General features: G+C 42.2%; 1 protein-coding gene and 1 long non-coding RNA gene across 2 annotated transcripts in view; one reads left to right on the top strand and one right to left on the bottom strand.

Moving 5' to 3' along the window:
• LOC138735572 (uncharacterized) overlaps positions 1 to 4,687 on the bottom strand; it is a 135,150-nt gene extending 130,463 nt beyond the window's left edge. Inside the window, exon 1 of the long non-coding RNA XR_011339783.1 lies at positions 4,451 to 4,687. This is a non-coding gene — a long non-coding RNA (uncharacterized lncRNA). The remainder of the gene's footprint in view (positions 1 to 4,450) is intronic.
• A 2,787-nt stretch (positions 4,688 to 7,474) lies between these two features.
• Positions 7,475 to 17,637, top strand: part of LOC138737384 (protein FAM177B-like) — a 24,633-nt gene continuing 14,470 nt past the window's right edge. The window contains exons 1-2 of the mRNA XM_069888131.1: positions 7,475 to 7,564; positions 9,439 to 9,546. Of these exons, the coding sequence (XP_069744232.1) occupies positions 7,475 to 7,564; positions 9,439 to 9,546 (198 nt within the window). The remainder of the gene's footprint in view (positions 7,565 to 9,438; positions 9,547 to 17,637) is intronic.

Raw genomic sequence — 17,637 nt, forward strand, 5'->3', positions numbered from 1 at the left:
AAACCATTCTGCCCTTTGAGCATACTCTACTCAACATGACCTTCTCCCTCAATGCTTTTTTTTCTGCTCCTTTTGCCTTTAGTAATTTACCCTCTTCCTTCTTTAATGAATTCACCAACTCGAGCCTTTATCACTCTCTGGTGGCAAATTCCACAGGGTAGCCATCCTCGAGATCTCAAAAGTTACTCTGATCCAAATCTCCTGCCCTTGATCCCTTAATCTCGACACCCAGCTGGGGGAAACATCTCTCCCACATACTACCAGTCCAGCCATATCAGAATCTTGTACCTTTTGATTTGATCTCCTCCAATTCTCTTGAACCCCAGTGAGCCCCTAGTTGACAAAATTTTTACTCATAGTCCTGTCCCTCCATCCCAGAAACCAACCACTGCACTCCATCAATGCATACGTACACTTGCTCAGGTAAGGAAACCATTACTCTTAGTATGGGCTTACCAAGACCCTATTTAATTGTAGCACGACATCCTTGCTCATGCTCAAATCCTCTTGTTCTGGCCGGCTTAACTGCTTCTAGCAAAGCAGGTTGGCTTTCAGTGGGTGCGCAAGGACAGCCAAGTCTATTTGAACATGAGTTATTCCCATCTAACATTTAAATGTTATGCTGTTTTCATCTTTCCAACTGAAGTCAAGAATTTCACTTCAGCATTATACTGCATCTGCCATGTTTATGCCCAACCACTCAATCTATATCTGATGCCTCAAAGTTTCTGGGGATCCTCTTCATAATCTCACCCGGTTTACTGTCCTTAGTAGACTTCAAAACATCCAAGACAGTGAAATATATTACGATGCATTGAGGCCCAAGCACTGATTCTCCACTACTTACTATCCACCACTCTGAAAGGAACTCATTTACTCCTACTCTTGTTTCCTGTCTGAACTTTCAAACCACGTTAATATGATACGCTTTAAATTTTACAAGAGGCTTCATCAAAGACTTTCTGATACTCGCAAGTTTCCAAGAGGAGTGTATTGAAAAAGAAGAAGATTGGTTTGTGTGATGTTTAGAATCTGAAGAAGTTGAGATCAATCACATAGTATTTAAGAAAGATCCAGGTAATTATGGGCCAGTGAAAGGTATCTTAAGTCCAAGAGAGACAGGAATGGATTAGAGCCTTTCTTGAATAACATTAGTTTTTCTCCTTTCCCTGTTACTCATGAATCTCCCTCCATCCCCTTGATATTCATGTGTCTGTCGAGAAGCCTGTTATTTTTTTTTTAAAATGGAGACGTACATCAGCAAAATAAATGCCTCAGATTGGGCCCTTGCAATTTCTGTACTATCCTCCTTCAAGGTCCAGGGCAATGTCTAAAATCCGAAGGATACATCCACCTTTCGACGCAAAATAAGCTACTCCCTTTTACAATAGACAACCTTTCCTTTAGAAAATGGGAAAAAAAAGGGATTAAAAGAATAGAAATTTGTTTTTCAGGAAGTAGATTCTTATCCTTTGAACAAATGAGAGATAAGTACAATATAACTGGAGATACAGCGCTGGCATATTACCAACTGAGATCCTACTTGAAAGATAAATTAGGAAGCAATTTGAGTTTACCAGAGGGAAGTAACCTTAAATATGTGATTACAGATACAATGTTAATCAAAAGATTTATAACAAATATGTATATTAAACTGCAAGAAAAGGAGAATGCGGAAACAAATGGTAAAACTAAACAAAAATGGGAACAAGATTTAAATATAAAGATAAAAAAGGAAACATGGGAGAAATTATGTTCTGGAACGATGAGAAATACAATAAATACGAGGCTACGTATGATACAATATAATTGGTTACACAGACTATACATTACACCGCAAAAGTTAAATAAATGGGACCCAACAGTATCTGATAGATGTTTTCGATGTAAAAAAGAAATGGGAACAACAATTCATGCAATCTGGACATGTGAGAGAGTAGAAAAATTTTGGGATGATCTCAGTCAGATATTAAATAAAATAACAGAAAACAATATACCAAAGAATCCAGAGATCTTTCTCCTAAGTAACATAACAAACAAAGAATTTGGAATTGATTTGGAGGATGCACAAAAAAGATTTGTTAAGATAGCCCTAGCCGTAGCAAAAAAATGTATTATGTCAACCTGTAAATTGGAAGATAATTTGAAAATACAACTATGGTATATAGAAATGAATAAATGTATTCCATTAGAAAAAATAACATATAGTTTAAGAAATAATATTGAAATATTCGAACAAGTATGGGAGCCTTACATTAAATACAATAGCAAAAACCTACCGGGGACAAACATTACCTAAGTTGATGGAAGGAGAAGGAAAGAAAAGAATGGACTCAGTAGAATTTCTGGTGTATTTTTGTTGAATGACAACATTGTCTGACTGGCTTAATGCAACCTAGATTGTATACCTAAAATGGATGAGGGGGGGTGGGGGGGTGGCTTGGGAGGAGGGAGGGGGGGAAGAAAAAGTCACTGTATATGTGTGAAAAAGAAAAAGTGTATATCATGGCTAACGTGATTTATGGTGTGAAAAATAAAAAATTTAAAAAAAAAGACATCAAGCACCTCTTCCTCTGTAACAAAGAACCATAGAATTATCAAACACAGAAACAGGCCCTTCAGCCTTTCTAGTCTGTGCCAAACTATTATTCAGCCTAGTCCCACTGACCTGCACCCAGAACATATCCCTCTAAACCCCTCTCATCCATCTACTTCATCGTCAGAGACATAGCCCAAAGGAACAGTCAGGATAAAAACCAAAGACTAAAAGGGAATCAAAAATAAATTTTAATCAAATAGAATAAAATCAGAACCAGTTATAATAGTAATATTAGTAAGGGGGCAGCATGGTTACATTGTTACAGCACTAGCCATCGGGACCAGAGTTTAAATCCCGCGCTATCTTTAAGAGGTTGTACGTTCTCCCCACTTCTGCATGGGTTTTCCCAGGGGCTCTGGTTTCCTCCCACCATTCAAAAGGTTCTGGGGATGTAGGTTAATTGGGCTCATGGGCTGAAGAGGCCTATTACTATGCAGTACATTAAAAAAAATTAGCAAGCTTCTCAACAGACACTTGAAAATCAAGGGGATGGAGGGATATTCATTGAGTATCGAGGGGATGGAGGGATATTCATTGTACCAGGCCGCAAAGTTTTAGTTTGATTTGGACATCACGCTCAGCACAGATATGGGCTGAAGGGCCTCTTCCTGTGCTGCTGTTCTATACCCTATCCATCATTTACATTGAGAGTGGACAAGGAGTACAGCAGACTGCAAGCTCATCCATTTTACTGCAGATTTAGTCTCCAGCTTCTTTCTCCTCCTGCCTTACCCATCCAATGATTAAGAATTTAATATCCCTTTTGTTTTTAAAGTTTCACTGAGTGTCCAAGGTCAAGAACTCCACAGATGATAAACGAGGCCTGCGCATCATCAATTTAGTGCCAATTTGTGGGAAACTTTACTTTGTGACGTGCAACGTATTGCACGAAGTGAACAGAGTGCAACGTTGCTACGGCACCATCAGGTACTCGGTCCCGTCATTGCAAGCGTTCAGTCAATTGCAAATAGGAACGGCAGATCTGCAGAAGGGACAGGTCAGTGGATCTTCAGGACTAGACAGAAGCAGTATTTGGGAGCAAGTGTAAACAAATGGTGAATAACTTGCTCACACACTAGGAGCAATGATGTTGCAGCAATGCCAAAAGGACGGCATCAATGGACCACGTAAACAGTGACCAGGCTTGACATATAGGGTCACTGTTCCCCATCTCTCGCATAATTATATCCACGGAAGCAAGTTTAATTAAACACATCATCGCCACAACATACCAAGGAATCCTCCTTCCCCTGGAAATTAGATACTCCAGTGCAAGTGATCACAAGCACAGTTGTACTCTACCTGAGAGCTCGAGCGGGCATCCAACTTACAGAACTGCAAACACAAATTAAATGTTTACCATTTAATATTACTATTTCCAAGAAGAGCTTACAACGCACAGCTGCTCAGACACTAAACACGCTTCTTACAACATGGTTAATTTAGACATCGGTTGCAGTTGAAAATCAAAATTTATGTTTGCCACAACAGGCTAGCAGGATGTCCATGAACTTCAGACAAAAACGACTCGCGGTGGATTCTGTTTTAACTGCTTGTTCGGTAATCAACACCACAAAGCTTTTGAGCCCAGGAGACTGCAGATCAGGAGGAAAAAACAATCTAGTGGCAGAGTGAGACATGAAAGTCTACAAATGCTGTGATTGGAGTTAAAAAAAACTTAAAAATGCTGGAGGAACACAGCGGTCATTGGAGGTACACAGCGGCCATTGGAGGTAAAGGTACAGTAAAAAAAACTTGTTAACTAGAATTCAAATAACTGACAAAAACAATTGCAGAAAATAAATAGGTAAAAAAAATCCAAACATTTTTTTTTTAATTGGCATGCCTCACCGTTAGTTCACCAATCACGCAACGTGGAATCTGAAGCAACTGTAAAATTCGCTTATTCTGCATTACCAATCCCCGCAGGCGCCAGATACTGGGGCTTAACTGTAAATATCCAACGTTTCGGTCCTGAGCCCTTCTTCAGGCAGGTGCTTTTATTATAATAATCCATTATTTTCAAATCAAGTTTATTGTCATCTGATTGTACCAGCGCAACCTGATGAAACAGCGCCCTCCGGGCAAAACCTGCAAACACACAACCAGACAACACATACACACAATACACAAGTAGGACAAGTATTTATTATTATAATTACCACCCCCCCCCCCATTTCCCTTGCTGACATGTCTGTCCACAGTCTCATGCACTGCCAGACTGAGACCACCCGCAAATTGGAGGAACATCCTGTATTCTGTCTGGGCATCCTCCAAACAGAAGGCATTAACTTCAACTTCTCCGGTTTCCATTACTACCCATCCATCCACCCACCCCCCTCCCATCCTACTTCTTTCCTTTAGCTCTCTTTCACCCTTCCCTCCTGTCTCTTTTCCTCGAGTTCTGCATTCACCTCCCCACCCCCTTCCCCGGTCAATTTTTCACCTTTCCTCTCCTACCCTCCCATCCATGTCCAACCTTTTTATGCCTGTTAACCTGTGCTCCTCCCCTTGCCCTTTCTTCTCTTCTCCCCCAGCCTTGACAAAGGGCTCAGGCCCAAAACATCGGTTGCCTCCTATGGACAGTGCACGACCTGCTGAGTTCCTCCAGCATTTGTGCGTTTTTAAATCTGCTGAAGCCAAAACCCGTCATCAAGACTGTTTGAGACTGGATGAGCAGCAAAAAATTAATCAGTAAATTTCAGTGTCCACCTTACCTATTCCACAACAACCACTTCATCCCACTCCTACTCCCCCTCGACCATTCCGCCACTGAATTCCCAGTCAAAAACAAAATGGAAAAATGTGTAACTAGAGGTAGAAATGCAACAACTCGGTTTCTTTTTACATAGCTTTAATGAAAATTACAATGTAAAATTAGACATTTATTCCACACTTCAATGATGTTTCAAAGTGCTTTATTTTGCAATGCAAGATACATAGAACATAGCAATTTGTATACATGTACAATTTGTACCTAGCTCACATAGCATGCAATGTGATAAATGATCAAACAACCCACTTCTGTGATATTATGCGAAAACTATCAATCAGCACAGAACCAGGTCATTTTGAATTATTGAGCTCCTCTAACTATATTAGATACAGTTCCTGTACAAGAATAAAATCAAAGTGCAGATGCTGGATATCATAAATGAAAGTAGAAAATGTATAAATCTAGACATACATCGTGGTAATAAGCTCTTCCAGCCCACGAGCCCATGCTGCCCAACTACGGCTCCTCTTTTGAAGGGTGGGAGGAAACCGGAGTGCCAGGAGGAAACCCACGCAGACATGGGGAGAACGCACAAACTCCTTACAGACAGCACCAGATTCAAACCTGGCTCACTGACACTGTAATAGCTTTATGCTAACCGGTACACTAACCTTGTCACTCAAATGCAGAGATACACAAGGATCAGGCAGCATCTGTTAACGTTTCAGGTTGAACACCTTTCCCCAGAACTGGAAAAGGTGAGGAAACAAGAGACAGAAAACACTGATAGACGGCTCTTTTCTACAATTTACGGGCCAATGTGTCAGTCTTGCCAGCAATGACCACTTCCAACAAACAAAAAAATCAGTAAAGTCATTTACTATGAAACATAATTGCACTGACTGATTAACATGACATTTTCTAACACCATAAGACACAGGAGCAGAAATAGGCTTTTCAGACAGCAAGTCTGCCCTGCCATTCCAATCAATTTTCCCACACTCAGCCCCACTACCCGACCTTCTCCCCATAACCTTTGATGCCCATGATAGATCATGTTTAAGGAAAAAAAATCAAAGATAGCTTCAAGGGGAAGGCTACTGATAAACGAGGGAGAAAAGAATGAGATATCCTGATCAGATGGAAAGGGAAAAATTAGGTGTGGAGTTGAACCGACTGCTTCTGCTAGAACTGAAGTAGACCCTTCAACCCATCCACAAAGGGCTACTTCCAACTCTCATTCGTGCAACAGAATCGAGAAAGGCAACCGAAAGCCTCTTGGCTTGCTGCCAAGATAACAATCTCTAAAGATCGATAAGATGAAGGAGATGATCACCAACTTCAGGAAAGGGTGTAGAGAGCACACTCCTGTCCACATCAATGGTGCTGACGAGGAAAGAGTAGAGAGCTTCAAGTTCTTAGAAATAATCATCTCCAATGTGTTAGGTCTGCTTTGTTCATGAATGAGTGAGTCAAACACCAGACTGAGTCGAAATCAAGGTTCTTTGTTCTTTATTGCCAGATTGTAACACTTGCAACTAACAGTGTTAGTTGGAGAAGGCGCATTCTGCCGTTATCAGCAAGTGGTGTTTTTTTATATACCTTAGGAGACGTACTTAGTAAATTATCATACCATGACATTGTCCAATGAATAAACTGTTGCTATCCTTCTCTGCTAGTTTCCTGCACGTCAATTTGTCATCCCCACTCTTATCTTGAGAGTACAAGGTCACAACTGCATCTTGTTACGGCCCAGCACTGGGTGACTCCTTCTACATTCCCAGCTCATGATGTTTTTACCTAACAAATGTCATGACTAGGACCAAGCAATTTGATGCGATGGTTAAGAAAGTGCACGAGAACCTCTACTTTCTCAGAGGTCAAGAATTTCAGCGCATCCTCCTTGTCCCTCAACAACTTCTACAGGTACACCATTGCACCTGTAAAATACTCATCCATATTCTTGCTGGATGCATCATAGCATTTGATGGGAACTGCTCTGCTCAAGATCGAAAGCAACAGGACGCAGTGAATGCAGCTCAGAACACAACAGAAACCCCTTTCCCCTCCATGGACTCCATCTACATTGATAAAAATTGTTTTGGGGAGCACCGAGTTGGAATGAAATAAAAGATCAATTTGTACAAAGCAAGGGCAGCATGAGAGCACTGAGGTGGGGTTCATTAAGGATCCTGATGAGTGCAGGAAAGAACCGGTCAGTCAGCCTGTATGTGCATGCATTCGTGCATGTGAGTCTCCTCCCCAATGAAAGAAGTGTGAGTATAACTGCGCTTAGGAGACCCAACAAACTGAAGGACCCATCACACCCCAGAAACACACACTTCTTCCATTGGGGAGGAGGCTCAAGTGCACGAATGCATGCACAGAAGTAGATATTTACCTTCTATGGACACAGCGAGACTTGCTGAGTTCCTCCACTATTTCTGTAATTTTACTACAATCATACTATCTGCAGACTTTCATGTTTTAACAACTGGGAACACCCATTACTCTCCTCTGCACCCTGTCTAGCCATATTATATTGTTCCTGTAACATGGTGACCAAAACTTGATGCAACGTTGTCATACAGTTCCAATATCACAGTGAGCGAGAGATGCCGCATTGGCAGGAGAGGCCGGTGTTAGCAGGGAGAGGGGAAGACCGGACCAGAGCGAGGATAGGTGTGGGACTCGGACTAGAGTGATGGCCATGCCCAATTCCCATCAGGAAACTGCCGCTTTGGATTTCAATTTTAAATTTGATTTGTCTATTACGTTAAAGGCAAATGCTACAATTTATCTTGTTACCTGTTGGGGGCTTTGCTGTGAATTTATTTGTCAGAACGAATGTATGGCACACATACATTCGAGCTATGTATGGATCACAAAAATAAGATTCTCACTGTATCTCTGTACACATGACAATTAACAGCTCAATCCTGACCCTTGCATTCTAAGAATGGCTAAAAGTGCCCCACAATCTGCAAACTTCCATGCAAAATTCCAATATACCATTGCAGTTAGAATCTAGGGAGGGGGGAAAAAAGAGGCAGGAAGAGAGAATTTAGGATGGGTAACAATGCCTGGATTAAAAACAAAATCGATTACAAAACGCCAAATAATTAGAATTTGTACAATGAAATTCATTAAACATGGAAGTGTTTCCCTGCAGACAAACAAGATTTCATCTGCAGCTTGTTTTAATTTAATTAAGGCCTTCTAAAAAAAAAATTACTGGATCAAGGTTTTCTTGATTGCTAAGGCTATATAAATGGCAAAAGAAATGTTTAAAGTTTGAGAGTAATTAATTTTTTTTAAATCTCCTAAAATTATGGAAGCAATTCAGCTTTTTAAAATGATGCTACCTGAATTAGTTTCACTGGAGGTAGAAAATATTTGGCACAGTTTAAAGGAGGGAAGCACCAGGCTTCTTTCTACTGCACTCATATGCATCATTGCTACATTTTCTGCCTGGCTCCAGGCCCCAGAGCCAAACAATAATAAAGCACTTGGGGTGGGACTTCCCACACTCTCAAGCTTGTTTATCTAAAGTCAATAAACAGTAAGATAATATTTCCGACCCACTGAATGGCCACAAAAATAAAGTCAGATCAGGTCTCTTAAAAAACAAAACAGACAGCAATAATTATGCACTGAATTAAAAACTTCCCTTCTCCCACCTCTCCACCACATGCAAATCACAAAGTGCTTTGTTACGTAGGTTGCGCAAGACCATTTCTATCATTTGCTTTCTTTGCCCAGTTTAAAATTAGAGATCAGATCATTTATCAGGTCTTAAAAACTTAAACACACGCTTTTTATTCACATGGTGTAATTTAACTATCAACCTTGGGAGACTTCTACAGACTGAGGATGTAAAAATAGAATTCTTTCCAGACTTCCATTTTTTCCCCCAGAGTGGTTGAAAGTGTTTTCTCGCTCCTTCCTCCTGCAGGATAAAAGGGAATGCAAACTCCTAACTAACTGCAGTGGTGTTAAAGGTCAATCAAAGTGAACAAATTTCCCAAGAGCATCTTTCTAATCTAGGCTGATCAGAAGAAATTGAAAACTCCTATTAGAATGGAACTCAAATTTTAAAAAGACAAATAATTCTTTCTTAAAGCTGCATGAGAGGAAGTGGTGGCAGTTAACAACCCTCTTGGCAAGAAAAAGCAGTCCAAAAATCATCTTTAATCTCGACATGCTGGCCATTAGACAAACTAAGGGGATGGTAAGGAGTGGGAGATGCTGAGATTGCGGATCAGGGGGTAACAACTTTACACCAAGGGTGTTTAACCCTCGCGTTCCGTTCCAAAAAATAGAATCTTGCTCCATTTTCCAGCATCAATATTTTCAGTTTAGGTTTTTCCAGTACTGTGTTTTCACACTGTTTCACCTGCTGAGTTTCTCCTGCATTGAATTTTTACACCGTTTGACCTACTGGGTTTCTCCTGCATTGAGTTTTTACACCGTTTGACCTGCTGAGTTTCTCCTGCATTCAGTTTTTACACCGTTTGACCTGCTGAGTTTCTCCTGCATTCAGTTTTTACACCGTTTGACCTGCTGAGTTTCTCCTGCATTCAGTTTTTACACCGTTTGACCTGCTGAGTTTCTCCTGCATTGAGTTTTTACACCGTTTGACCTGCTGAGTTTCTCCTGCATTGAGTTTTTACACCGTTTGACCTGCTGAGTTTCTCCTGCATTGAGTTTTTACACCGTTTGACCTGCTGAGTTTCTCCTGCATTGAGTTTTTACACCGTTTGACCTGCTGAGTTTCTCCTGCATTGAGTTTTTACACCGTTTGACCTGCTGAGTTTCTCCTGCATTGAGTTTTTACACCGTTTGACCTGCTGAGTTTCTCCTGCATTGAGTTTTTACACCGTTTGACCTGCTGAGTTTCTCCTGCATTGAGTTTTTACACCGTTTGACCTGCTGAGTTTCTCCTGCATTGAGTTTTTACACCGTTTGACCTGCTGAGTTTCTCCTGCATTGAGTTTTTACACCGTTTGACCTGCTGAGTTTCTCCTGCATTGAGTTTTTACACCGTTTGACCTGCTGAGTTTCTCCTGCATTGAGTTTTTACACCGTTTGACCTGCTGAGTTTCTCCTGCATTGAGTTGTTACACCGTTTGACCTGCTGAGTTTCTCCTGCATTGAGTTGTTACACCGTTTGACCTGCTGAGTTTCTCCTGCATTGAGGTTTTACACCGTTTGACCTGCTGAGTTTCTCCTGCATTCAGTTTTTACACCGTTTGACCTGCTGAGTTTCTCCTGCATTCAGTTTTTACACCGTTTGACCTGCTGAGTTTCTCCTGCATTCAGTTTTTACACCGTTTGACCTGCTGAGTTTCTCCTGCATTCAGTTTTTACACCGTTTGACCTGCTGAGTTTCTCCTGCATTCAGTTTTTACACCGTTTGACCTGCTGAGTTTCTCCTGCATTCAGTTTTTACACCGTTTGACCTGCTGAGTTTCTCCTGCATTCAGTTTTTACACCGTTTGACCTGCTGAGTTTCTCCTGCATTCAGTTTTTACACCGTTTGACCTGCTGAGTTTCTCCTGCATTCAGTTTTTACACCGTTTGACCTGCTGAGTTTCTCCTGCATTCAGTTTTTACACCGTTTGACCTGCTGAGTTTCTCCTGCATTCAGTTTTTACACCGTTTGACCTGCTGAGTTTCTCCTGCATTCAGTTTTTACACCGTTTGACCTGCTGAGTTTCTCCTGCATTCAGTTTTTACACCGTTTGACCTGCTGAGTTTCTCCAGCATTGAGTTTTTACACCGTTTGACCTGCTGAGTTTCTCCAGCATTGAGTTTTTACACCGTTTGACCTGCTGAGTTTCTCCTGCATTGAGTTTTTACACCGTTTGACCTGCTGAGTTTCTCCTGCATTGAGTTTTTACACCGTTTGACCTGCTGAGTTTCTCCTGCATTGAGTTTTTACACCGTTTGACCTGCTGAGTTTCTCCTGCATTGAGTTTTTACACCGTTTGACCTGCTGAGTTTCTCCTGCATTGAGTTTTTACACCGTTTGACCTGCTGAGTTTCTCCTGCATTGAGTTTTTACACCGTTTGACCTGCTGAGTTTCTCCTGCATTGAGTTTTTACACCGTTTGACCTGCTGAGTTTCTCCTGCATTGAGTTTTTACACCGTTTGACCTGCTGAGTTTCTCCTGCATTGAGTTTTTACACCGTTTGACCTGCTGAGTTTCTCCTGCATTGAGTTTTTACACCGTTTGACCTGCTGAGTTTCCCCAGCATTCAGTTTTTACACCGTTTGACCTGCTGAGTTTCCCCAGCATTGAGTTTTATACAATTTGACCTGCTGATTTTCCCCTGCATTGAGTTTTACACAGTTTGACCTGCTGGGTTACTCCTGCATTGAGTTTTTAAACCGTTTGACCTGCTGGGTTTCTCCTGCATTGAGTTTTTACACCGTTTGACCTGCTGGGTTTCTCCTGCATTGAGTTTTTACACCGTTTGACCTGCTGGGTTTCTCCTGCATTGAGTTTTTACACCGTTTGACCTGCTGGGTTTCTCCTGCATTGAGTTTTTACACCGTTTGACCGGCTGAGTTTCTCCTGCATTGAGATTTTACACCGTTTGACCTGCTGAGTTTCTCCTGCATTGAGTTTTTACACTGTTTGACCTGCTGAGTTTCTCCAGCATTGAGTTTTTACACTTTCGACCTGCTGAGTTTCTCGTGCATTTAGTTTTTACAACGTTTGACCTGCTGAGTTTCTCCTGCATTGAGTTTTTACAACGTTTGACCTGCTGAGTTTCTCCAGCATTGAGTTTTTACGCTGTTTGACCTGCTGAGTTTCTCCTGCATTGAGTCTTTACACCGTTTGACCTGCTGAGTTTCTCCTGCATTGAGTTTTTACACCGTTTGACCTGCTGAGTTTCTCCTGCATTGAGTTTTTACACCGTTTGACCTGCTGAGTTTCTCCTGCATTGAGTTTTTACACCGTTTGACCTGCTGAGTTTCTCCTGCATTGAGTTTTTACACCGTTTGACCAGCAGAGTTTCTCCTGCATTGAGTTTCACACCGTTTGACCTGCTGAGTTTCTCCTGCATTGAGTTTTTACACCGTTTGACCTGCTGAGTTTCTCCTGCATTGAGTTTTTACACCGTTTGACCTGCTGAGTTTCTCCTGCATTGAGTTTTTACACCGTTTGACCTGCTGAGTTTCTCCTGCATTGAGTTTTTACACCGTTTGACCTGCTGAGTTTCTCCTGCATTGAGTTTTTACACCGTTTGACCTGCTGAGTTTCTCCTGCATTGAGTTTTTACACCGTTTGACCTGCTGAGTTTCTCCTGCATTGAGTTTTTACACCGTTTGACCTGCTGAGTTTCTCCTGCATTGAGTTTTTACACCGTTTGACCTGCTGAGTTTCTCCTGCATTGAGTTTTTACACCGTTTGACCTGCTGAGTTTCTCCTGCATTGAGTTTTTACACCGTTTGACCTGCTGAGTTTCTCCTGCATTGAGTTTTTACACCGTTTGACCTGCTGAGTTTCCCCAGCATTCAGTTTTTACACCGTTTGACCTGCTGAGTTTCCCCAGCATTCAGTTTTTACACCGTTTGACCTGCTGAGTTTCCCCAGCATTCAGTTTTTACACCGTTTGACCTGCTGAGTTTCCCCAGCATTCAGTTTTTACACCGTTTGACCTGCTGAGTTTCCCCAGCATTGAGTTTTATACAATTTGACCTGCTGATTTTCCCCTGCATTGAGTTTTACACAGTTTGACCTGCTGGGTTACTCCTGCATTGAGTTTTTAAACCGTTTGACCTGCTGGGTTTCTCCTGCATTGAGTTTTTACACCGTTTGACCTGCTGGGTTTCTCCTGCATTGAGTTTTTACACCGTTTGACCTGCTGGGTTTCTCCTGCATTGAGTTTTTACACCGTTTGACCTGCTGGGTTTCTCCTGCATTGAGTTTTTACACCGTTTGACCTGCTGGGTTTCTCCTGCATTGAGTTTTTACACCGTTTGACCGGCTGAGTTTCTCCTGCATTGAGTTTTTACACCGTTTGACCTGCTGAGTTTCTCCTGCATTGAGTTTTTACACCGTTTGACCTGCTGAGTTTCTCCTGCATTGAGTTTTTACACCGTTTGACCTGCTGAGTTTCTCCTGCATTGAGTTTTTACACCGTTTGACCAGCAGAGTTTCTCCTGCATTGAGTTTCACACCGTTTGACCTGCTGAGTTTCTCCTGCATTGAGTTTTTACACCGTATGACCTGCTGAGTTTCTCCTGCATTGAGTTTTTACACCGTTTGACCTGCTGAGTTTCTCCTGCATTGAGTTTTTACACCATTTGACCTGCTGAGTTTCTCCTGCATTGAGTTTTTACACCGTTTGACCTGCTGAGTTTCTCCTGCATTGAGTTTTTACACCGTTTGACCTGCTGAGTTTCTCCTGCATTGAGTTTTTACACCGTTTGACCTGCTGAGTTTCTCCTGCATTGAGTTTTTACACCGTTTGACCTGCTGAGTTTCCCCAGCATTCAGTTTTTACACCGTTTGACCTGCTGAGTTTCCCCAGCATTCAGTTTTTACACCGTTTGACCTGCTGAGTTTCCCCAGCATTGAGTTTTATACAATTTGACCTGCTGATTTTCCCCTGCATTGAGTTTTACACAGTTTGACCTGCTGGGTTACTCCTGCATTGAGTTTTTAAACCGTTTGACCTGCTGGGTTTCTCCTGCATTGAGTTTTTACACCGTTTGACCTGCTGGGTTTCTCCTGCATTGAGTTTTTACACCGTTTGACCTGCTGGGTTTCTCCTGCATTGAGTTTTTACACCGTTTGACCTGCTGGGTTTCTCCTGCATTGAGTTTTTACACCGTTTGACCTGCTGGGTTTCTCCTGCATTGAGTTTTTACACCGTTTGACCTGCTGGGTTTCTCCTGCATTGAGTTTTTACACCGTTTGACCTGCTGAGTTTCTCCTGCATTGAGATTTTACACCGTTTGTCCTGCTGAGTTTCTCCTGCATTGAGTTTTTACACTGTTTGACCTGCTGAGTTTCTCCAGCATTGAGTTTTTACACTTTCGACCTGCTGAGTTTCTCGTGCATTGAGTTTTTACGACGTTTGACCTGCTGAGTTTCTCCTGCATTGAGTTTTTACACTTTCGACCTGCTGAGTTTCTCGTGCATTGAGTTTTTACAACGTTTGACCTGCTGAGTTTCTCCAGCATTGAGTTTTTACGCCGTTTGACCTGCTGAGTTTCTCCTGCATTGAGTCTTTACACCGTTTGACCTGCTGAGTTTCTCCTGCATTGAGTTTTTACGCTGTTTGACCTGCTGAGTTTCTCCTGCATTGAGTTTTTACACAGTTTGACCTGCTGAGTTTCTCCTGCATTGGGTTTTTACACCGTTTGACCTGCTGAGTTTCCCCTGCATTGAGTTTTACACAGTTTGACCTGCTGAGTTTCTCCTGCATTGAGTTTTTACACCGTTTGACCTGCTGAGTTTCTCCTGCATTGAGTTTTTACACCGTTTGACCTGCTGAGTTTCTCCTGCATTGAGTTTTTACACCGTTTGACCTGCTGAGTTTCTCCTGCATTGAGTTTTTACACCGTTTGACCTGCTGAGTTTCTCCTGCATTGAGTTTTTACACCGTTTGACCTGCTGAGTTTCTCCTGCATTGAGTTTTTACACCGTTTGACCAGCAGAGTTTCTCCTGCATTGAGTTTCACACCGTTTGGCCTGCTGGGTTACTCCTGCATTGAGTTTTTACACCGTTTGACCTGCTGGGTTTCTCCTGCATTGAGTTTTTACACCGTTTGACCTGCTGGGTTTCTCCTGCATTGAGTTTTTACACCGTTTGACCTGCTGGGTTTCTCCTGCATTGAGTTTTTACACCGTTTGACCTGCTGGGTTTCTCCTGCATTGAGTTTTTACACCGTTTGACCTGCTGGGTTTCTCCTGCATTGAGTTTTTACACCGTTTGACCGGCTGAGTTTCTCCTGCATTGAGATTTTACACCGTTTGACCTGCTGAGTTTCTCCAGCATTGAGTTTTTACACTTTCGCCCTGCTGAGTCTCTCGTGCATTGAGTTTTTACAACGTTTGACCTGCTGAGTTTCTCCTGCATTGAGTTTTTACACCGTTTGACCTGCTGAGTTTCTCCTGCATTGATTTTCACACCGTTTGACCTGCTGGGTTTCTCCTGCTTTGAGTTTTTACACCGTTTGACCAGCTGAGTTTCTCCTGCATTGATTTTCACACCGTTTGACCTGCTGAGTTTCTCCAGCATTCAGTTTTTACACTTTGGACCTGCTGAGTTTCTCCCGCATTCAGTTTTTACACTTTGGACCTGCTGAGTTTCTCCCGCATTGAGTTTTTACACTGTTTGACCTGCTGAGATTCTCCAGCATTCAGTTTTTACACTTTGGACCTGCTGAGTTTCTCCCGCATTGAGTTTTTACACCGTTTGACCTGCTGAGTTTCTCCTGCATTGAGTTTTTACACCGTTTGACCTGCTGAGTTTCTCCAGCATTAAGTTTTTACACCATTTGACCTGCTGAGTTTCTCCTGCATTTAGTTTTTACACCATTTGTCCTGCTGAGTTTCTCCTGCATTGAGCTTTTACACCGTTTGACCTGCTGAGTTTCCCCAGCATTGAATTTTACACCGTTTGACCTGCTGAGTTTCTCCAGCTATGAGTTTTTCCACTGTTTGACCTGCTGAGTTTCTCCAGCATTGAGTTTTTACACCGTTTGACCTGCTGAGTTTCTCCCGCATTGAGTTTTTACACTTTTGACCTGCTGAGTTTCTCGTGCATTGAGTTTTTACACCATTTGACCTGCTGAGTTTCTCCTGCATTGAGCTTTTACACCGTTTGACCTGCTGAATTTCCCCAGCATTGAGTTTTTCACCGTTTGACCTGCTGAGTTTCTCCAGCATTGAGTTTTTCCACTGTTTGACCTGCTGAGTTTCTCCAGCATTGAGTTTTTACACCGTTTGACCTGCTGAGTTTCCCCAGCATTGAGTTTTTCACCGTTTGACCTGCTGAGTTTCTCCAGCATTGAGTTTTTACACTTTCGACCTGCTGAGTCTCTCGTGCATTGAGTTTTTACAACGTTTGACCTGCTGAGTTTCTCCTGCATTGAGTTTTTACACCGTTTGACCTGCTGAGTTTCTCCTGCATTGATTTTCACACCGTTTGACCTGCTGGGTTTCTCCTGCTTTGAGTTTTTACACCGTTTGACCAGCTGAGTTTCTCCTGCATTGATTTTCACACCGTTTGACCTGCTGAGTTTCTCCAGCATTCAGTTTTTACACTTTGGACCTGCTGAGTTTCTCCCGCATTCAATTTTTACACTTTGGACCTGCTGAGTTTCTCCCGCATTGAGTTTTTACACTGTTTGACCTGCTGAGATTCTCCAGCATTCAGTTTTTACACTTTGGACCTGCTGAGTTTCTCCCGCATTGAGTTTTTACACCGTTTGACCTGCTGAGTTTCTCCTGCATTGAGTTTTTACACCGTTTGACCTGCTGAGTTTCTCCAGCATTAAGTTTTTACACCATTTGACCTGCTGAGTTTCTCCTGCATTTAGTTTTTACACCATTTGTCCTGCTGAGTTTCTCCTGCATTGAGCTTTTACACCGTTTGACCTGCTGAGTTTCCCCAGCATTGAATTTTACACCGTTTGACCTGCTGAGTTTCTCCAGCTATGAGTTTTTCCACTGTTTGACCTGCTGAGTTTCTCCAGCATTGAGTTTTTACACCGTTTGACCTGCTGAGTTTCTCCCGCATTGAGTTTTTACACTTTTGACCTGCTGAGTTTCTCGTGCATTGAGTTTTTACACCATTTGACCTGCTGAGTTTCTCCTGCATTGAGCTTTTACACCGTTTGACCTGCTGAGTTTCCCCAGCATTGAGTTTTTCACCGTTTGACCTGCTGAGTTTCTCCAGCATTGAGTTTTTCCACTGTTTGACCTGCTGAGTTTCTCCAGCATTGAGTTTTTACACCATTTGACCTGCTGAGTTTCCCCAGCATTGAGTTTTTCACCGTTTGACCTGCTGAGTTTCTCCTGCATTGAGTTTTTACACCGTTTGACCTGCTGAGTTTCTCCAGCATTGAGTTTTTACACCGTTTGACCTGCTGAGTATTCCCAGCATTGAGTTTTTACACCGTTTGACCTGCTGAGTTTCTCCTGCATTCAGTTTTTGCTATCCATTTCTCTTACTCCAAATCAGATTTTCACCAAGACAAACATTGACAAGGCTTTGTGTCACAAGCTTTTCTCTCTCCCCACAGAGTCAGTCATTCGTTTCCACATTCAATACACAAAATGCCTGGGGATACAGA

This window comes from Narcine bancroftii, chromosome 6, assembly GCF_036971445.1.
Source record: "Narcine bancroftii isolate sNarBan1 chromosome 6, sNarBan1.hap1, whole genome shotgun sequence".
Lineage (NCBI taxonomy): Eukaryota > Metazoa > Chordata > Chondrichthyes > Torpediniformes > Narcinidae > Narcine > Narcine bancroftii.